Source organism: Gossypium arboreum, chromosome 4 (assembly GCF_025698485.1).
Source record: "Gossypium arboreum isolate Shixiya-1 chromosome 4, ASM2569848v2, whole genome shotgun sequence".
In the NCBI taxonomy this organism is placed as follows: Eukaryota; Viridiplantae; Streptophyta; class Magnoliopsida; order Malvales; family Malvaceae; genus Gossypium; species Gossypium arboreum.
This window is the reverse complement of record NC_069073.1, coordinates 106062572-106084960: the sequence shown is the minus strand read 5'-3', so window position 1 is coordinate 106084960 and position 22389 is coordinate 106062572. Positions and strand designations below refer to the sequence as shown.

Sequence of the window (22389 nt, the reverse complement as noted above, 5' to 3'; positions counted from 1 at the left end):
TGCCAGATATGACGTATGGTGAGGAACCAGTCAAGATATTGCTCGAGAAGTCAAATAGTTAAGAAATAAGAGTATATCGCTTGTGAAGGTTTTGTAGCATAGACATGGGGTCGAGGAAGCCACATGGGAACTCGAGGAGTCATTAAAAGAGCAGTATCCAAACTTATTCACCGGTAAGAATTTCGAGGACGAAAATCCCTAAGGGGGGAGAAATGTAATAACCCGATTTAGGGCCTAGTCGGAACAAAGGTCTCAGGACAACAAATTCGAAGATAAAAAAATTATTTTTATTATAATTATGATATTATAACATGATTATATTAGTGCAAGAAAATTTTAGTGAGTTAATTTTAATGTTTTCAAGCCCGATTGCGATAAGGGACTAAATCGCATAAAAGGCAAAAGTTACCTTTTAGTACCCAAATGTATTAAATAGCTAGAGAATCAATGTTTGGAGCATTTAAAGGGCAATTAGGCCCTTTTTAGAGTGCTTGGCCGGCCATGGGATACAAATTGGTCAAAAAGTCCAAGTTTGGTTGGGTTTGGTGGCTAATTTGACTAATGTAGTAATAAAATAAGAAAAGATGATATCACCTTCTCATCTTCTTCTCTACCACCGAAAATATCAGCTAAAATGGGGGTTTGAAAGATCAAAAATCTGTAGCAACTTAAAGCACTCATAAGTAAGTGGTTTTAATGAGTTTTCTTAAAGATTATTATATTTTTGAGACCCTTGAGGCACGAGCTTTCAAATGAGGGTGATATCTTACCAAATTTTCAAGAGTTTAGGATTTTTCCATGGATGTATTTATGTAAAATTCTGAGTTTTTATGGAAAATTTGAGTCCTAGTTGTGTTATAAACAACTTTTGTGAAAGGTGTTAGCTTGAAAACACCTGAAGGGGCTAGTTTGCATAAGTTGCAAATTAAGTAATAAGTGTGTGATATAGTGAGAATTTGGGATTGCTATAGTAGTAAAAAGAGTTTGGCTAGGCTAGAAATACGAAGAAATTCAATAAAAATTAATTTTCGGGTAAAGGGGTAAAACGGTCATTTTGCCAAGGCCTAGGGGCAAAATGGTCATTTTACCAAAGTTGTGAATTATGAATGTTTAATTGTGTTTAGTGACTAAAAGGATTTATATTGTTAATATAGGTCAAGATTTGCCAAGACCGAGCCTAGATCGAGGCAAAGCCAAGCAATCCGATTAAGCCGTTTAGCCAAACACTTTTTGTAGTCCAAGGTAAGTTATATTTAAATAGTATAGCTACATTGTTAATACTTGTATTCATATTGTCATTGAATTGATATTGTACGAATTGTTAAGTTATAAATTGAGAATGCCTTGTAATATTTGAGATAGTAGAAATATCCCGTTGAACCTTAGTATATGAATTGGATATTCGTGCCAAGACATTGGGTGATTTGTGCGCCAGTGTAAGACATGTCTGAGACATGCTTCGGCCACACTATGAAAGCCAGTATAAGACCATGTCTGGGACATGGCATCGGCATCCAGACAAGAGCTAGTGTAGGACATGTCTGGGACATGCTTCAGCCATATTATGAGGGCCAGAGTAAGACATGTCTAGGAAATGTATCGACCTCGATAGAGATAGCCAGTGTAAGACGTGTCTGGGACACGCATCAACTAAGAGTTATGCTAGTATAAGACATGTCTAGAACATGCATCAGCACGCATATATGAAAGCCAGTATAAGACTATGTCTGGGACATGGCATTGATAATTTATCCCATGTCGAAGATTCATAGAATATCTAGTAGTATCCCAAAACGGTTCAATGGTGAAAGTTGTAGTTCGATTTTGATAAAGAAAGGATGATCATGTTACGAGTGTTACAGGTACCTATATGATAAGCATGAGAAACGAGCTAAATTTAGAAATTGAGACTTGAGTAAGTTAAGTTATGTTTACCTTTGAGCTATAAGCATGATGGCAAATGATGAGAATGTTGTTGTATACTCATTATATGCAACTTACTAAGCTTTATGCTTACTCTTTTTCCTTTCCCGTTTCTTTCAGTACTGCCAATTTACTCATGGATCCCTTTAAGTCAGAGATATCGATCACACTATCATCCGTTATACCCGGTATAGTTGGATTCATATTTTTTATTGTGGCATGTATAAGGCTAGGCTAGTAAGTTATATTATTGAGAAATCGTTCATGTATTTTGGTTTAAGATAAACGCCCTTCATTTTGTATTAGGCCTGGAATAATGGCTATTATTCATTTTGATGAATGCATATAATGTTCTTTCTTTGAATGAATTGGTGTCTTTTGGGGTGAAATCTGTATATTAACATGATCTTGTGTAAGTTGTACAATGGGTGACAAAATGGCTTGGGAAATAGCCTTGTTTGTCCACACGGGTAAGACACACAGGCGTGTGTCTAGGCCGTGTGGGACACACAGCTCACACCCATTGGTGTGTGCCATGGTCGTGCGTCCCCTGCACTTAAAACTTTCAAGTCATTTTAGTACACGGGCAGGCCACACGGGCATGTGCCCAGGCCGTGTCATAAAGTCAGTATGCATGCTTGTAGCACACGGACAAGAAACACGATCGTGTGTCTCAGCCGTATGAAGGACACAGTTATAGGGCGCAGGTGTGTGCTTGGGCCGTGTAAATTTGGCAGAATGCCCAAGTTTTTAGACACGGGTTCAGGTCATGAGCGTGTCCTTAGCACACGGTCGTGTGTTCTATACCCACACGGGTGTGTGGAACCTTAATTCATGAGATTTTCTAAGTTTTTCATAAGGTCCCAGTTGGGTTCTGAATCATCCCGGATATATGTTTTAGGCCTCATAAGCCCGTATACGAAATAGATTACTTGTGAAAAGAAAAGTTTGTAAATTGTTTGAGATTTCACGATCCAGTTTTATTTAGTTCGCTGAATTTAAGGCAAGTAGCACCGCGAACCCTATCCTAGTGTCGAATACCGATGAGGGATGTTACATTTGGTGGTATCAGAGCATGGTTTAGTCAATTCTAGGACTGAACTAGACAGAGTGCCAGTCTAGCTATAAATGCCACGTATATGCATATTGATAGTATGACGATTTCTGATAATTATAAATTGTTTTAATTATAGTAATGGATTCTAATAGAACCACAGCAGATGACGTGGAAAGTAATGCGTCGGCTCCCACAGAAGAGACCACGCCGATAGAGAGTGAGCCCGTAAGTATGGGCTAAGAGGGAGGGGCTAGGGAAGCCTACCTTCGTATGATGGATGCTTGGTATACAGAATTCGTTTGTACGAACCCGAACACTCCATCTCTCCCACCTCTTCCGATTCCTCAGTACGCCCCGGTGCCTCCACAAGGTGCGGACGTGTTCAGGAGAGAAAAGCCTCTGGTAGACAAGATCCTGAAGCAAGAGGCCGAAGAATTTCGGGCTAGTGTAGATGATGACCTAGAGAGAGCGGAGTTTTGGCTAGAGAATACCATGAGGGTATTTGATGAGCTATCATGCACACTTGATGAGTGCGTGAAGTGTGCCGTGTCACTTCTACGAGACTCGGCTTATCAGTGGTGGAATACTCTCGTGTCCGTAGTACCGAGGGAAAGAGTAACTGGAGAATTCTTCCGAGGGGAGTTCCGAAAGAAGTATATTAGCCAGAGGTTTATGGACAAAAAAGAGAAGGAATTTCTAGAGTTGAAACAAGATAGTAATACTGTGACAGAGTATGAGCGAGAGTTTGTGAAACTCAGCAAGTGTGCGCGAGAATGCGTATCCACTGAAGCTACCATGTGTAAGAGGTTTGAGGATGGCCTCAACGAAGACATTCGAGTGTTTGTGGTCATCCTAGAGCTAAGAGAATTTGTGGTACTAGTTGAGAGAGCATGTAAAGCAGAAGAGCTGGTGAAGGAGAGAAGGAAGGTGGCCATTGAGTCACGAGATTTAAAGAGAAGACGGATGGGGAAGACACATCAGTCCTCCTCTAAGAGGTCAAAAGAGTTTACTACCCAATCGAATACTTCAGTTGGATATTTGAAGAGAAACAAGAATCGCCAGAACATGACATCTAAAGCCCAAACTACCTCAGTGGCAAGTGTTGGTAGTGCTCAGCCAAGTAGGCCGCAGTGTTCGCAATGTGGAAGACGTTACTTGGGCAAATGCTGAGTAAGCGAGAGGGGCTGTTTCAAGTGTGGGTCACTTGACCACTTTATCTGCGAGTGCCCTGAGATGGACGAGAGAGAGAGAAAACAAGGGTTGAAAACAAGCAGTTCTCCCTTGAGGTGTAGGCCTCAAAAGAACCCCGAGAGTGGGAATAGTAGTAGGGGTGCACCAAGAAAGGCCGTATTAAGGTCTGAAGGCAAAGCGCCAGTGAGAACCTATGCTATACGAACCGGTAAAGAGGCAGAGTCTCCAGATGTGATCACGGGTACCTTTTCTATTCATAATGTAACTGTTGTCGCTTTAATTAACCCGAGGTCTACCCACTCTTACATATGTATGGAATTAATACCTCGTATAAACATGTTATTAGAGTCCAATAAGTTTACAATAAAAGTGTCTAACCCGTTAGGCAAGCATGTATTAGTGGACCAAGTATGTAGAAATTGTCTTTTAATGATTAGAGGCCCTTATTTTCCGGCCAACTTGATGTTGTTGCCGTGTAATGAATTCGATGTCATTCTTGGGATAGATTGGTTGACCTTCCATGGCGTTGTAGTAAACTGTGAGAGAAAAGTAATTCAACTAAGATGTGAGGATGGAAATGTTCTTCAAGTTGGGCCAGATAAGTCAGATAATTTGTCTGTGGTAATATCATCTTTGGCAGCCGAAAGATATTTGAGAAAAGGGTATGAAGCGTATCTAGCTTTTGTGTTGAATACCCAAGTGTCCGAGTCAAAGATTGAGTCTATACCAGTGGTTTGTGAGTTTATAGACGTCCTTCTGAAGAAGTTACTAGGGTTACCCCCAGAGAGAGAGGTTGAGTTTGGTATCGAGTTGGCTCCTGCTACGATGCCAATCTCGATTACACCTTATAGGATGGCCCCCATCGAGTTAAAGGAGTTGAAAGTACAGTTGCAAGAGTTAACAGATAAAGGTCTTGTTAGACCGAGTTATTCACCATGGGGTGCTCCAGTGCTTTTTTTGAAAAAGAAGGAAGGGTCGATGATGTTATGTATCGATTATAGACAGTTTAACAATGTGACAGTAAAAAACAAGTATCCCTTGCCGAGGATCGATGATCTCTTCGATCAATTTAAAGGGGCCACTGTGTCCTCTAAGATAGACTTAAGATCGGGCTACTACCAGTTAAGAGTCAAAGAACATGATGTACCGAAGACTGCTTTTCGGACAAGATATGGGAATTATGAGTTTCTTATTATGCCTTTTTAATTAACAAATTCCCCTGCAGTATTTATGGACTTGATGAATCGCATCTTCCGCCCGTACTTGGATAAGTTTGCTGTCATTTTTATCGACGACATATTGATTTATTCACATAATGAGAGTGAGCATGCGGAACATTTGAGAACTGTGTTACGAACTTTGAAGGATAAACAGCTCTATGCTAAGTTTAGTAAGAGCGAGTTTTGGCTTAAAGAAGTTGGATTCTTAGGACACATTGTGTCGGGAGACGGGATCAGAGTTGATCCGAATAAGATCTCAGCTATTGTAGAATGGAAACCGCTGGGAAATGTGACAGAGGTCCGCAGTTTTGGGGGCTAACAGGATACTATAAACGATTTGTAAACGGATTCTCCATGATAGCTACACCGATAACAAGGCTACTGCAAAAAGATGTCAAGTTCGAATAGACAGAAGAGTGACAACAGAGCTTCGAGAGATTAAAGGCTTTGTTGACCGAAGCCCCAATTTTAGTGCAACCTGAGTTGGGCAAGGAATTTTTAGTTTTTAGTGACGCCTCCCTAAACGGTTTAGGGTGTGTGCTAATACAGGAAGACAAGGTTATAGCCTATGCCTCAAGGTAGCTAAAACTTCATGAGAAGAATTATTCGACCCATGATTTAGAGCTTGCAGCTGTGGTGCTCGCACTGAAGATTTGGCGACATCATTTATATGGTGAGAGATGCCTAGTATTTACGGATCACAAGAGTTTAAAGTATCTAAAGACTCAGAAAGAGTTGAATTTGAGGCATCGACGATGGTTAGATCTAATAAAAGATTATGATTTTATTATCGACTATCATCCGGAAAAGGCGAATGTAGTCGCTGACGCTTTGAGTAGAAAGTCGTTGTTTGCTTTGAGAGCTTTGAATGCTCAGTTGACCGTATCTAATAATGGTTCGATCCTAGCAGAGTTGAGGGCCAGACCGACTTTTCTTCATGAAATTCGTGAAGCTTAGAAAGATGATGAGAAACTACAAGTTAAGAGAATTCAGTGTGAATCAAAAATTGAGTCAGATTTTCGTATTAGTACTAATGGGTGTTTAATGTTCAAAGATAGAATTTGTGTACCTAAAGATAGTGAGTTCATTCATAAGATCTTGTAAGAGACACATAGTGATTGTTCGTCAGTTCACCCGGGGAGGGTGAAGATGTACAACGATATTAAGAAAATGTAATGGTGGTCCAGTATGAAAAGAGACAATTCAGAGTTCGTTTCCAAATGTCTGGTGTGTCAACAAGTGAAGGCTGAACATCAAGTGCCTTTGGGTTTACTTCAGCCTATTATGATTCCTGAGTGAAAATGGGATCGTATCACCATGGATTTCGTGACCAATTTACCTCTAACCCCGAGAAAGAAAGATGCAGTATGGGTTATTGTCGATAGACTCACTAAGTCAGCACACTTCATACCAGTGTGTGTCGACTATTCCCATGAAAAGTTGGTTGACTTTTATGTTTCTGAGATTGCGAGGCTTCATGTGTGCCATTATCGATTGTATCTGATTGAGACCCGAGGCTCACCTCGAGGTTTTGGAAAAAGTTACAAGAAGCTTTAGGAACCAGCTTGAGTTTCAGCACGGCATTTCATCCGCAAACTGACAGACATTCGGAAAGAGTAATATAGATTTCAGAAGACATGTTGAGGTGTTGTGTTCTTGAATTCCAAAGAATTTGGGAAAAATATTTACCATTGGTTGAATTCGCCTACAACAACAGCTATCAATCGAGTCTAAGAATGGCGCTTTATGAGGCTTTGTACGGGCGAAAGTGTCGAACGTCGTTATTCTGGACTGAGTTGAGAGAGAGTCAGATTCACGGGGTTGATTTGATCAAAAAGGATGAGGAGAAAGTAAGGTGATTCGTGACTGTTTGAAAGCCACCTCGGATAGACAAAAATCCTACGCGAATTTGAAACGAAGGGAGATCTAGTTTAAAGTCGGGGATAAGGTATTTTTGAAAGTTTCCTCTTGGAGGAGAGTCCTCGGATTTGGTAGAAAATGCAAGTTGAGTCTTCGTTTTATATGACCTTATGAGGTTACTGAAAGAGTAGGGCCCGTTGCCTACCGTTTGAGTTTGCCACCAGAGTTAGAAAAGATTCACAACGTATTTCACGTATCCATGCTACGCCAATAAAAATCAGACCCTTCGCATATAATTGCACCAACTGAAGTTGAGATTCTCCCAGATATGACGTATGGCGAGGAACCGGTTAAGATATTGCTCGAGAAGTCAAACAGTTAAGAAATAAGAGTATACCGCTTGTGAAGGTTTTGTGGCATATACATGGGGTCAAGGAAGCCACATGGGAACCCGAGGAGTCTCTAAGAGAGCAGTATCTAAACTTATTCACTGGCAAGAATTTCGAGGACAAAAATCCCTAAGGGGGGAGAAATGTAATAACCCGATTTAGGGCCAAGTCGGAACAGAGGTCTCAGGACCACAAATGCGAAGATAGAAAAATTATTTTTATTATAATTATGATATTATAGCATGATTATATTAGTGCATGAAAAATTTAGTGAGTTAATTTTAATGTTTTCAAGCCCGATTGCGATAAGGGACTAAATCGCATAAAAGGCAAAAGTTACCTTTTAGTACCCAAATGTGTTAAATAGCTAGAGAATTAAAATTTGGACTATTTAAAGGGAAATTAGGCCCTTTTTAGAGTGCTTGGCCGGCCATGGGATACAAATTGGTCAAAAAGTCTAAGTTTGGTTGGGTTTGGTGGCTAATTTGACTAATATCGTAATAAAATAAGAAAAGATGATATCACCCTCTCATCTTCTTCTCTACCACCGAAAATATCAACTAAAATGGGGGTTTAAAAGATAAAAAATTTGTGGCAACTTAAAGCACTCATAAGTAAGTGATTTTAATGAGTTTTCTTCAAGATTATTATATTTTTTAGACCCTTAAAGCATGAGCTTTCAAATGAGGGTGATGTCTTACCAAATTGTCAAGAGTTTAGAATTTTTATATGGATGTATTTGTGTAAAATGCTGATTTTTTATGGAAAATATGAGTTCTAGTTGTGTTATAAACAACTTTTGTGAAAGGTGTTAGCATGAAAACACCTAAAGGGGCTAGTTTGCATAAGTTGCAAATTAAGTAATAAGTGTGTGATATAGTGAGAATTTGGGATTGCTATAGTAGTAAAATGAGTTTAGTTAGGCTAGAAATACGAAGAAATTTGATAAAAAATGATTTTCGGGCATAGGGGTAAAACGGTCATTTTGCCAAGGCCTAGGGGCAAAATGGTCATTTTATCAAAGTTATGAATTATGAATGCTTAATTGTGTTTAGTGATTAAAAAAATGTATATTATTAATATAGATCAAGATTTGCCAAGATCGAGCCTAGATCGAGGCAAAGCCAAGCAATCCGATTAAGCCGTTTAGTCAAGCATTTTTTGTAGTCCAAGGTAAGTTGTATGTAAATAGTACAACTACAATGTTAATACTTGTATTCATATTGTCATTGAATTGATATTGTACGAATTTTTAAGTTATAAATTGAGAATGCCTTGTAATATTTGAGATAGTAGAAATATCCTGTTGAACCTTAGGATATGAATTCGATATTTGTGCCAAGACATTGGGTGATTTGTGCGCCAGTGTAAGATATGTCTGAGACATGCTTCGGCCACACTATGAGAGCCAGTATAAGACAATGTCTGGGACATGGCATCGGCATCCAGACAAGGGCTAGTGTAAGACATGTCTGGGACATGCTTCAGCCATATTATGAGTGCCAGAGTAAGACATGTCTGGCACATGCATCAGCCTCGACAGAGATAGCCAGTGTAAGACGTGTCTGGAACACGCATCAGCTAAGAGTTATGCTAGTGTAAGACATGTCTGGGACATGCACCAGCACGCATATATGAAAGCCAGTATAAGACCATGTCTGTGACATGGCATCGGCAATTTATCCCATGTCGAAGGTTCATAGAATATCTAGTAGTATCCCAAAACGGTTCAATGGTGAAAGTTGTAGTTCGATTTTGATAAAGAAAAGATGATCATGTTACTAGTGTTACAGGTACCTATATGATAAGCATGAGAAATGAGCTTAATTTAAAAATTAAAACTTGAGTAAGTTAAGTTATATTTACCTTTGAGCTATAAGCATGATGGCAAATGGTGAGAATGTTGTTGTATACTCATTATATGCAACTTACTAAGCTTTATGCTTACTCTTTTTCCTTTCCCTTTTCTTTCAGTATTGCCAATTTACTCAAGGATCCCTTGAAGTCAAAGATATCGATCACACCATTATCCGTTATACCCGGTATAGTTGGATTCATATTTTTTATTGTGGCATGTATAAGGCTAGGCTAGTAAGTTATATTATTGAGAAATCGTTCATGTATTTTGGTTTAAGATAAAAGCCCTACATTTTGTATTAGGCTTGGAATAATGGTTATTATTCATTTTGATGAATGCATATAATGTTCTTTCTTTGAATGAATTGGTGTCTTTTGGGGTGAAATCTGTATATTAACATGATCTTGTGTAGGTTATACAAAATGGGTGACAAAATGACTTGGGAAATAGCCTAGTTTGTCCACACGGGTAAGACCCATAGGTGTGTGTCATGGCCGTGCGTCCCCTGCACTTAAAACTTTCAAGTCATTTTAATACATGGGCAGGCCTCACGGGCGTGTACCCAGGCCATTTCATAAAGTCAATGTGCATGCTTGTAGCATACGGACAAGAGACACGGCCGTCTATCTCGACCGTGTGAAAGACACGGTTATAGGGCACGGGTGTGTGCCTGGACTGTATAAATTTGACAGAATACCCAAATTTTTAGACACGGATTCGAGACATGGGCGTGTCCCTAGCACACGGTCGTGTGTTCTATACCCACACGGGCGTGTGGAGCCTTAATTCATGAAATTTTCTAAGTTTTTCATAAGGTCCCGATTGGGTTCTGAATCACCCCGGATATATGTTTTGGGCCTCATAAGCCCATATATGAGATAGATTGCTTGTGAAAAGAGAAGTTTTTAAATTGTTTGAGATTTCACGGTTCAGTTTTATTCAGTTCGCTGAATTTAAGATAAGTAGCATCGCGAACCCTATCCTAACGTCGGATACGGGTGAGGGGTGTTACAATAAAATTTCGTTTCACTCAAAACAAATCCACTAACATTTTAGTGTCCCAATTTTAGGCCTACGAGGCCCTAAACAAATATTGAGAAAGGTTCGGGACCAAACTAAAGATCTGAGGAAAACTTATAGGTTAATACCTCACAGGCCCGTGTTGAGATCATGCACACGCCCGTGTGCATTGGGACACGCCTGTGTCCCCAACCTGTGTGAAATTGGTTAAAGTTATTTTCTAATTCGAACCTACAGGGGTTTTCACACAACAAAGGCACACGCCCGTATCCTTAACCCATGTCCTTCACACGGCCTAAACACGCCCATGTGTTCACCCTGTGTCCAAAACTTGAGCATTCTGTTATATTTACACGACCAAGACACACGCCTGTGTGTCTAGTCCGTGTTCAAAATTGACTTAAAATTTTAGGTGTAGGGGGCACACTGTCATACCAAAAGCCCAAAAGCGATCCGTGTGTCACACACGGCCTAGACACACGCCCGTGTGTCTACCTGTGTGGACCTTATTAGGCTACTTTTCGAGCCTTCGGTCACCCTCAATTGCCCACTCTCATCTTTAGCTTCTACTGATATTTAACTTGCCCTAATTGCACTCAAGTTTTTTCATAATTGCCAATTACACCTAAACCTCATATCATTGGTTTTGCACATGCTAGGTTACCCTTTTTACATTAAGGATTATAATCTCATTAATCATAATATCAAATTTGGCTCGTCTTTTAACTCATTGCCAACTGTGATCCTCCCAATTTCAAATGAATTGGTCACATTTATCGTATCCATTCATAATACACCATGTAATTATTTCAACAAGTAAAAATTGCATGATTAGTAGGATAGCAACCTACACCAATACAAGCCATATATCAAGGCCATACACAAGATGAATAGATATAACATTCAAGCCTTTACATTGCTAGCCAAATGACACATATGACAAAATGACCCAAAAATACCTATACATGCCATTGAACAAAATAAAGTATCTATGTACCAAAGCTGGACTAGTTGATAGTTTGTTGACTCTCTAACCGTCTTCCAACCTTTACGAGTTCTCGAGCTCTGAAAGATAGGGAAAAGAGAGTGGTTAGCATTTTCATACTTAGTAAGCTCGAATAACTAGAAAGTAAACTTACTGATAATTAACATACAACCATAATAAGCAATAAAACCGACTAAAATGAAATGGTTTCCCTAGCACTTGCATTCAATCTACAAGTTAGTCACAATCATAATACATCATGTAATTTATCATTAGATGAGCTCATCATTCACCGTTTCATCTTTATATTCCATATTAATCCCATTAAGTTTCTAGAAAATCTCGATGGACTATCCTTTTACCGTCAATTCTTAAGAATGACCGTTTCAGACATGCACTCCCCTGAACCATACATTCTACGGTGAGATTACCAGTCCAGGCTAAATCCCTTATAATGACAAACATCCTTAATGAGCTCAGATCTAAATTATCAATCCAGGCTAAATTTAGACCCTAATCAAATTACCCGTTCGGGCTAAATCCTTTATACAAATATATTCCTTAAGAGGCTCGATCACTTAAGAAACACCCGTCCGGACTAGATCCTTTCTATCATTTAGATCAACAGATTACCCATCCAAGCTAAATCCTTTTTGCAACACATGCAAGATCTAAAAATCACATGAGACATGGTTCATCTATCGAACTTCCTTTTCAACCTCAACCAGGACATTTATCACATGTCATTACCAAAAATACATTTCATAGGTTTTTCATTCCACCATCAAATATAATATTCATACATTCATAAATTATACAATTAAGTATATTATGAGTTTACTTTTAGTTATTCGAACTTACTTGGTACTCATTTTGTATCGTGTTCTGGTTATTCCAAAACCTTTCGTTTTTCTCGATCGACCTCTGGAATTTGTTCTTCGGGATCTATAACAATAAAAATAGATCATTAACACCTCACATTATACTTTTCAAGTCTAAATTTCACCCCCGATCCAAGTAACCGTTTTGCCCCTAGCCTTTAACATTGTTACTATTTAGTCCCTAGGCTCGTATAATGAAATAAATGCAATTTCTACCCTACCCAAGCCTAGATGAATGTTTTTCCCTCTTATGGTAGCCCACATTTTTCATTATTTCTAATTTCTATCACATATTTTATACCTTTTGCAAAAAAGTCCTTTTATGAGTTTTTCATGAAAACCACCTTGAAAAAATGTTTTAACACTCACCCAACTTTCATATTCCTCCATAAACCATCAAAATACAAGTAACTCATACATGGATAAATTTTTGAACATGAATTCTAGCATGAAATGTGAGTAAAAATAGAAAGAATAAGCTATCAAGATTTCAAAAATACGAAGAATATTAAAAACAGGGCTTGAGAACACTTACTATTAGGCTTGAAAATGTTGAAAACCCTAGTTATGGTGTCCCTTCAATTTTTGGCAGCCATGGAGAGAAAAATGACTAATTTTTGCCTTCTTTTTTCATTTTATTTAATGCCAAATGATCAAAATACCTTTAAGCACTTTCTTTAAAATTTCATTCATATAAACTCATTTTGTCCAAAAACTTAAAAAATTAAGAAAATTAATCCTCAAGACCTTCTAATTTATAATATAAATCAATTTCATACAAATTACTTCTACAATCTAAATTTTATAATTTATTCAATTTAGTCCTAAATTTTCAATTGGACATTTATTCATAAAATTTCTTCATTCAATTTTAACACTGTTCCAACTATAAAACCTATTTCAAGATGTTACAAAGAAAAACACTTTTGTTAAAATTAAAAAACACTTTTTAACAAAAGTAAAAGAATAAAGCATACGCAATCTCTCCATAGGTAGGAAAGAGATTTTTATCAAAAAGCATACGCAATCTCTCCATAGGTAGGAAAGAGATTTTTATCAAATCAATTTTACAAGCTTTACCCATTAATGCTATGTAGTGTTTCCGATTATCAATTTCATTATGCCATGAGTTGGAATTCATTATGCTATGCAATTTTGGTGCCGAAATTTAAAAATAAATAAAGGAATTCATTAGTGTAGTTGGAAGTTTTTGAATTCATTAGTGTAGTTGGAAGTTTTTATGTTTTCCAAAAGCGCAGGGAGGGATGAGTCTTAGGGAATTATCAAATTTTAATAAAGCCTTGTTGGCAAAGCAAGGATGGAAACTCCTTACCGATCCTGATTGTCTACTAGCTCAAGTCATGAAAGCTATCTACTACCCACGTGGTGATTTTTTAAATGTTGACTTAGGAACTCACCATTCTTTTACCTAGAGAAGCATACGGGGCGCAAGGGACTTACTAAAATCAGGGGTTGGTTAGAGAATAGGCGACAGAAAGACTATTAACATCTGGAATGACATATGGCTTCCATATCCTGGGAACAAAAAAACTAAAAATTCATAATATTGATTGGAGATATACCATGGTGGAAGAGTTAATTAATACCAAGTCAAATATCTAGAAGAAAGATGTGTTAAGAAATCTTTTTTATGAAGACCGGTAAGAAAGGATTCAATCTATCCCTCTGATGAACATTTTGTAGCCAGACATTAGAGTTTGGCGGGGAGACAATACTAGCGAATACACACTGAAGAGTGGATACAAGTGTCTTACAGAAGATATAAATTTGCTGGGAAATGAAAATACAATAGTGATAGACCAAATGAAAATTTATCATACAGCACTATGGGGCTTAAAAATTCCCAGCAAAATTAAAATCAACCTATGGCGGATTACAAACAATTTCATGCCTACTCTAAGTAATCTTAAATTCAAAAACTCATATTTGAAGCGATGTGCTCGACATGTGGTGAAAAAGAAGAATCAACTGCACATGTCTTATGCGATTGTTACGTTGCAAAGCTTGTTCTCCAAAAGATGGATGTTCAAATTGCAACCATGCATGAAAACACAGAGTGGAAAATTTGGTTAACCGATACTTTTAAGTCAAATAATACAAAACAGAGAATATGTTTAGCAATCGCATTCTAGGCGATTTGACACAATAGAGACTTGTTTTATCATGCAGGTGTTCGACAAGGTATTAACAACATCATAAGTTTCATCAAAGCCTTTATAAACGAAATTAAAATGTTGGACAATAATCTTGTAAGAAACCACAGAATACAAGATCTACAATGGAAACCCCCATCAGAAGACCAAGTTAAAGTTAATATCGACACCAGTTTTCAAAAGCCAAATAATAGGGCAGTTTCTGGAATTATAGTAAGAAATAACAACGGTTTTGTAATCGGTTCATGCACCTACTCGATTGAGAACATACGAGATCCAACAATAGTAGAAACCTATGCACGCCTTCACGAAGTAGCCTTCGCAGAAAACCTAGGGTTTCAATACATCATTTTAGAAGGAGATCCACTGAATGTCGTAAAAAAGCTTCAAAAAAATGATGATTATATTGATCGGTCAGTTATCGGAGGAATTATTGATGAAATTAGAAACAAAGCAAGAAAATTTAGAAGTCTTATGTATCGACACATACCTCAGGAAGCAAATGAAGCAGCACATGTGATCGTAATGTGGGGAAAAGGAAGGGATTTGCCGACCTTTTGGGTGGAAAAAAACTCCGAGGGAGGACGATCCATTCATTCAGAAGGATCAAAGGGGTATGGAATTAGGGCACAAAAACACAAAAAAGAACACTGGTTTCTTATTTATGAGAACTACAGTCACCAAAATCGCAAAACTAAAAAAAAAAAAGAGAGAGACAAAGGAACAAAGAAAGGAAAAAGGAGGATACAGAGTCGACGACAGTTTTAAGGGTCTGAGTCCGAAGAAGAAAGAACAAGGCCTCCGATGAGCTCAGTTAATAGAAGGAACTGTGGGAAGAAAATTGTTTTAGCACAAAATCTTGTGGGTTCCAAGTTCTCAAGCAAAAGAAACTCTTCAACAGATGTAGTTAAAAATGAGAAGGGAAGGGGAAAGGTTTTTTTGATTTTAGGATTTTTCTTGTTGCTTTTATTTATTAGGATTTGAATTGAGGAGCTTCAGTTCATGTGAGGTCTAGATGTTTGTTTAGGGAGTAGGATTAACTGCCCAAGGCACCACCCACAGGATGCAATGAATATAGGGACAGGTGGCGTGATTTAGGAAGCCTAAGGGCTGATTAAGAAAATGTTCTATTTTTCTTTGTTTTGACTCTTTCAAAAAAATTTAAATTTAATAGAATTAACACTTATTATTTAAAAATATTATTTTGTTTAATAAAATTATATTTTGAAAGTTTTTATGATTATAATGAAATATTTTGTATGGACCTGATTTATTTATGAATAATCATATCATTTTTAAATAATAAATGTTAATTTCATTTTAATTTATGGATTAAATTGATCTATTTAATAATAAATGAACTAATTTGATCAAATCTTTATAATAGAAGAATTTGATAAATACATTTATCATTATTATAAATATTAAATTAAACAATTAATTCAACGATGAATTATAAGATGAAGGTCGTGTTTAGCATTACTTTTAAAATCACTTTTAACATGAAAACCACTTTTAAAGCAAAATAAATACTAAACAAATAATTTTTGAAGGAAATTTTTGACTTTTCAAAAGTACTCTTCATAAAAAGAGAAGTTAAAGTTTTTTAGTTTTTCTATCTAAAAAGCACTTTTGACAGCTTAATTACGATCTCACTCCTCCAGCATATGATACTTTCCTTTCTCTAGTTAATTGCTTAAAAAATATTTAAAATTTATTTTTCATATATTAAAATATTAACAACAAATTATAATAAATTATTTTTATATTCTTATTAAATATCATAATATTAATTAATTTAAACATTATTTAAATGCTTATTGTTACTTTATAATATAATATCTAAATGGACAATTTATTTCTAAAACACATTTTAGCAATATTTATCAAAATCACTTATCATGAACCCTTCTTAAAAATAATGCTAAAGTAAACTAGCCTGAAGTAACATTACCGTTACATCCTTGTTATCCATTAAAAAAGGATCATTTTGCCGGGAAAAACTCTTGTCCTCAGCCTGCCTGCTTTCTTGAATGCCTTGAGTTTGAGTAAACAAAGCTTTAGTCCTCTGTTGGCTCTTGGCTGCATCAAGGAGAATATTTTATTTTTAATTTTCAACAGAAAAATACAATTGAGAATGGAAGATTAGCAATAAACTTGAATCCCCTTCGAGTTTGTTTTAAATCAACTTCGGAAGTCAAATAAATTCCTTTCAAAGGTCTAAAAGGGTAACTGATGTGGGCTAATCCGGAAAAAAAAGAAAAGGCACCCATAAATGAAACCCTCTTCTGCCACTTTCTCGTCAATACTCTAGCTCGGTGTGGTCTGTGCCAGAACCTGACCAAATTCCAGAACACGCGTCACCATCTGTTGCACTTCCTCTCTATCTATAGCTGTTGGCCCATATATGTGTTTTACCCAAATTGGTGCCCAATGTTTCGAGCTTTCTGCTTGGAAACCCTTCACTGGCCCTTCTAATCTCTATCATTATCATGAGATCTCTTTCAAGTTTCCACTACTCTTTCAACAAAAACCACACCTAAAAGGTGCTCTCAATATTGTTTCTTCAAGGCTTAAATTAAAATTCCCATCTCTCTCACGTTTATTTTTTCAATTTCTCATCCTTTTTCTTTACCCTGATTCCATCTCTCGTTTGCCCTTAACATGGCTTATTTCCTCCTACTTTTCTTTCTCTTTACCTCAGCTGCTTCTTCACAGTCCACCGAGGTGTTCTTCCCTGGATTCAAAGACTTAAACCCCAGCAACTTAACAGTAACAGGGATTGCACGGATTGATAAACATGGCATTCTCTGCTTAACAAATGACACCAGTCGTCTACAGGGTCATGCTTTTTACAACTCTCCATTTAGATTCAAGAACTCCAGCAATGGGCAAGCTTTTTCCTTTTCCACCTCTTTTGCTTTCGTTATAGTTCCTGAGTATTTAAAGCTAGGTGGGCATGGCCTTGCTTTCACAATCGCCACTTCTAGAGATCTGAAAGCACTTCCAAGTCAGTATCTAGGAATCCTTAACGCAACTGATAATGGGAACCTCACAAACCATCTGGTTGCAGTAGAGTTCGACACGGTGCAGGATTTTGAGTTCCAGGACATCAATGACAACCATATTGGCATCGACATCAACAGCATGGTGTCAAATGCTTCGGCTCCTGCCGCTTACTTCACCGATGTTTCCACGAAGCAAAATCTTACTCTCAAAAGTGGAAACCCTATCCAAGTTTGGATCGATTATGATTCAGTTGAAAACGTCTTCAATGTAACCATCGCACCGAATTCGACAAGACCCAGATTGCCGATCTTGTCGTATCATGTAGATCTTTCACCGTTTCTTCAAGAGTTTATGTACGTTGGTTTCTCAGCTTCAACAGGGTTACTTGCTAGCTCGCATTATGTTTTAGGTTGGAGCTTTAAAATCAATGGACAAGCTCAGGCTCTCGATCTATCTTCTCTGCGTTCGCTCCCCGGACCACTAAAAAAGCATACAGCTTTAACAGTTGGTGTCTCTGTTTCCTGTGTCATTCTTGTCATAATTGCTGTCTCCATTGTCATTTATATCATTATCAAAATTAAAAACGCTGATGTGATTGAAGATTGGGAGCTGGAGATTGGACCACAAAGATATTCTTATGGAGAACTCAAGCAAGCAACCAATGGTTTCAGTGACAAAAACTTACTTGGTCAAGGTGGATTTGGCAGAGTTTACAAAGGAACGCTTCGAAATTCAAAGACTGAAGTTGCTGTGAAGCGAGTTTCTCATGAATCGAAGCAGGGTTTGCGTGAATTCGTATCAGAAATTGCTAGTATTGGAAGGCTTCGCCACAGGAACTTGGTTCAGTTACTGGGATGGTGCAGGAGAAGAGGTGATCTTCTTCTTGTTTATGATTTCATGGCTAATGGCAGCTTAGATCAGTTTTTGTTTGATGAGCCTAAAATAATCTTGAATTGGGAGCAAAGATTCAGGATTATCAAAGGTGTTGCTTCGGGTCTTATTTATTTACACGAAGGCTATGAACAAATTGTGATTCATAGAGATGTTAAGGCAAGTAACGTGTTATTAGATAATGAATTGAATGGAAGATTAGGAGATTTTGGCCTTGCAAGATTGTACGAACACGGTTCAAATCCGGGGACAACTCGGGTGGTTGGTACATTGGGATATCTAGCACCAGAGCTACCCAAGACAGGAAAGGCCACAACGTGCTCCGATGTTTTTGCTTTTGGTGCATTATTGCTTGAAGTTGCTTGTGGGCGTAGGCCAATTGAGCCGAAGGCCTTGCCTGAGGAATTAGTGTTGGTTGATTGGGTATGGGAGAAGTTCATACAAGGGAGACTCCTTGATGTGGCAGACATTAGGCTGAATGGCAAATATGATGAAGGTGAAATGTCGATGGTGCTTAAATTAGGCCTAATGTGTTCAAATGACATGCCGGTGGCACGGCCTACCATGAGGCATGTAGTGAGGTATCTAGATGGAGAGGCTGAACTGCCGGAAAGTTTGAGGCCGCCGGCATCATTTGACGGCAATAAAGGGTATGCAGAAGGGTTTGATGCTTTTGTGAATTCATTTGCGTCCTCATCTTTTGATAAAATGAGTTCAAATTCATTCATGGAAACTGGTAATGTTGCTACTAGTTTTGCTTCTCTTTCAACCTCTCCACTTTCCCTTCTTAGAGAAACTAGATAGTGTCTGAAACAGTTTTTTTCTTCTTCTTTTTTTTTTATCAATATATATTTTCTTCAATGACTGAGCTTGTATCATATGCAAAACTATGGGACATTTAACAAAGGGAAACAAAGACATTGATGTTTCACATGTTTGTAGCATCCTTAATTGCTTTATCTTCTGTAGTAAACTATGGTCGGGAAAAGTGTGATGTCATTAATAATTCTTTTTCTTACTAAGCTACCTCTGTATTTGTGATTTAACATCTGATGTCCTTTTATATTTTACGAGCATTATTGTCGTTAACTAGAATGTCTTAATTATGATTAATAGATGTCTAAAACTTTCCTTATTTTGGGAAGAAAGTAAGTTCCATAAAAATGTTGGAATTCGTAATTAGAAACTGGACTGCAAATTCACGAAGATTTAAAGGTAATACGGAACTTCATAAGCCTGAGATTGAAATGAGTATTAATTAAAACTGCGCAGACTTGCCATTCATTGGCTAAACATATGGAACAGTACTTCAAATATTGGGCTTAGGAGAGAAAAAAACAAAACAGAAGACCAATGTTAGGGTCATGACCATGTGCTAACTCTACCCTCTTGATATCAATTGTATATTTATGATTGAAAGAGGCCATGGAAATAGTGGGGTTGTTACAGTTGGAATCTTCTAATAGTGGCCTAGTGGCGCAGTGGGAGTTTGACATTTTAATAGGCAAACAAAAATACCCAAAGAACAAGACTCAAGATCACCACAGATAGATATCAGACAAAACCAAGACACACCAAATGAACCACCAACACCAAACCCATGGCTAAAATAAGCAAAAGGGGAGAAGACATTTGACGGTTTCCTTTTCTTTTATGGATGAAGAAGAAAAAGGTGATTGAATGCTGTCCATACTTCAGTACTTCACTACATTGATATAAGATGCTAAAACAATATCTCGGGGGACCACTTCTATCTTGCTTCATCTATTTTCTATTATGACCATCATCCAGTTGAATTTTCTGACTTTCCTACCCCATAACAAGAGAATCATCTGATTTCAACTATTCAACTCCAAATGAAAGTTCCAAGTTTTATTACATACGTTCATGCAAAAGTTTTGCTCATTGTTTACCTGTGATTCTAATGATGTCTTAACAACTATGACGTTGTAATATTATTCTCGAAAGCAAACAAGTTAGATTTAGCCAATTCTTGGAGGCCTTTCAACTTTTCCTGAAGGGTCAAGATATAATCGAACCCTTCCATGGTTGAAATCCATGGTAACAAAGCAATTAGCTTGGACCACCTGAATCTGGACTCTTGGCATGTCTTCCTTGATCTTTCTCTCTGCTTCCTCAGGGGTAAGGCCTACTAACTCAGGCCATTCCATTTTCGGAGCAGTGCTTGGTCCAAGCAATGTCCCATAAGTTCCTGCATTTAACATCCTATAAATGAGTCTACCACTAACTATCAAATTATAACTCAAATAATTTGAATGATCTGAGACGATGGGAGGCGACCAACTTACTTGGTAAAACCGGCGCTGAGTCTGTTAATTCACCAGGTTGTTTGTCAGAGGGTTCAGTTTGCTGCTTCTCAGCCATGGAAAAGCAATGGTATATTTGGTGACTTATGAAGGGACGGGGGGGTTCTTGTTTAAATGTCCTCTTCTTGATTGATTTTATCAAAGTTCAATATTTGGTTTTGCCACATGGAGAGTTTTCCTGACAACTCCTTCATATGGCGGGCATAGAATTTGATTATTACTATGCGGTGCACGACAAGAATGTCACTCGTCCTGCTAGGAATAAGGCCGGCTTGTTAATGTTGACTCTCTTGTGAAATTGAAAATTTTATTAGGCTTGAAATGCAGGGACGATGGTCAGTGGCCCAAAAGTATGAACCTTCACAAGAATGTTAAATCTTCATGAAAGGCTTGTTTAAACACCACATCCGCTAGGCCCAAAATAATTTGATATCAAAATGTTCATGAAACTATGGCCCGTCTAATCAGCACATCCACATTGGACTGGCCCGACAGTTTGATCTCTCTGGGTCAATTATGCAACTAAATTTAATTGGATTATGAAATACTCACAATGTAGATGAAAAAAATTATGTAAAAATATATTTATAAAAAAATTACTTCAAACACAAATAAGACTTTAGTTGAAATGACAAAATTTGAAGCTAAGGATAACAAAATTTGAAACAACCAATAAATTTTGAACTAATCCTTTTATTTTTTGGAAAAATGGATGTGACATGATATGCAATAAATTTTTTTGGACAATGGATATGGAGTAGTTATAACAATTGTTTATCCTGCCCTACTATATAAAACTATCATTTTGTCATATATATATATATAACAATGAACAAGATAAAAATGTAAAAAAAGTGTTATAAGAAAACCTCAGATATTTCAAGTTAAAATATTTAAAAAAAATTATGGTCAAATATTTATTTTTCTTTAAAAAATTGAAAATAGTAGAAATAACTAGTAAAAATTAAACTGAAGCGAAGCAGGACAAGAATGGATGCATCCAATATTCATGGAGATTGTAATTGTCTTTAACATTACACATCCGACCTTTTCGTTCCGCTTATAATAAAAGTATATAAAATTGATGATTGAGATTTAATCACAAACCTACAATATTAAATTATATTATAGTTTTCTTACAATGAAATACTTAACAAGTACTCTAAGAATTGTACCCTTGGGAAGAATTGTACCCTTGGGGAGAATTATTGGCTAAATCCTTTGCTAAATTCGAACACTCGAGCATTACTGAAGTAAATTACCAATCTAATCGAATTGAGAGTTATCAACCTAGCCGATTAACATTTCCATTATGTTTACATTAAGCATTAAAATACTAAAAGCTAAAATCAACTCTCAACTAATAACTTCACCAACAAGCTTAAGTAATTGTAGATTGATTCACCTAATGACTATGGAACGAAATGCTAAATTAAATCCTTGTAAGATCACTAGCCCTAGGTCATTCTAGTCTCTCAACTTACCCCCGATCATAAGGTTCTCCATTTAACCATAGTTCTTGCCTATAAATTCAGCCTATGATGGATTTCTTGACTTAATGACACTCGAAAAAGTTAAAGAGTTTAGGCTTTAGGGTAAATCAA

General features: G+C 37.2%; 2 protein-coding genes and 2 long non-coding RNA genes across 4 annotated transcripts; 1 reads left to right on the top strand and 3 right to left on the bottom strand.

The window, feature by feature from the left end:
• Positions 1–11290: 11290 nt before the first annotated feature.
• LOC128291633 (uncharacterized) lies at positions 11291–13937 on the bottom strand. The gene is made up of 3 exons (XR_008281437.1): positions 13846–13937; positions 12365–12448; positions 11291–11583 (listed from the first exon to the last, which is right to left on the bottom strand). It is a non-coding gene; the product is annotated as an uncharacterized LOC128291633 (long non-coding RNA).
• Positions 13938–14101: 164 nt separating this feature from the next.
• LOC108458335 (uncharacterized) lies at positions 14102–15664 on the bottom strand. Its single transcript, XR_001867279.2, has 2 exons — positions 15049–15664; positions 14102–14942 (listed from the first exon to the last, which is right to left on the bottom strand). It is a non-coding gene; the product is annotated as an uncharacterized LOC108458335 (long non-coding RNA).
• An 891-nt stretch (positions 15665–16555) lies between these two features.
• LOC108472237 (L-type lectin-domain containing receptor kinase S.4-like) lies at positions 16556–19547 on the top strand. The gene has a single exon (XM_053026875.1). The coding sequence runs from the start codon at positions 17223–17225 to the stop codon at positions 19260–19262; it is 2040 nt and encodes a 679-aa protein (XP_052882835.1). The 5' UTR covers positions 16556–17222; the 3' UTR covers positions 19263–19547.
• Positions 19548–20291: 744 nt separating this feature from the next.
• LOC108460060 (subtilisin inhibitor-like) lies at positions 20292–21012 on the bottom strand. Its single transcript, XM_017759439.2, has 2 exons — positions 20768–21012; positions 20292–20670 (listed from the first exon to the last, which is right to left on the bottom strand). Exons 1-2 carry the CDS (start codon positions 20841–20843, stop codon positions 20441–20443), a joined length of 306 nt encoding a protein of 101 aa, XP_017614928.1. The 5' UTR covers positions 20844–21012; the 3' UTR covers positions 20292–20440.
• Between the last annotated feature and the right edge of the window lie 1377 nt (positions 21013–22389).

Bases quoted from the DNA above. Each gene is read 5' to 3' on its own strand.
- LOC108472237 (XM_053026875.1), top strand. From the start codon at position 17,223: ATGGCTTATTTCCTCCTACTTTTCTTTCTCTTTACCTCAGCTGCTTCT.
- LOC108460060 (XM_017759439.2), bottom strand. From the start codon at position 20,843: ATGGCTGAGAAGCAGCAAACTGAACCCTCTGACAAACAACCTGGTGAA. The intron at 20,671-20,767 runs GTAAGTTGGTCG...TGTTAAATGCAG, and splicing joins CTCAGCGCCGGTTTTACCAA to GAACTTATGGGACATTGCTT.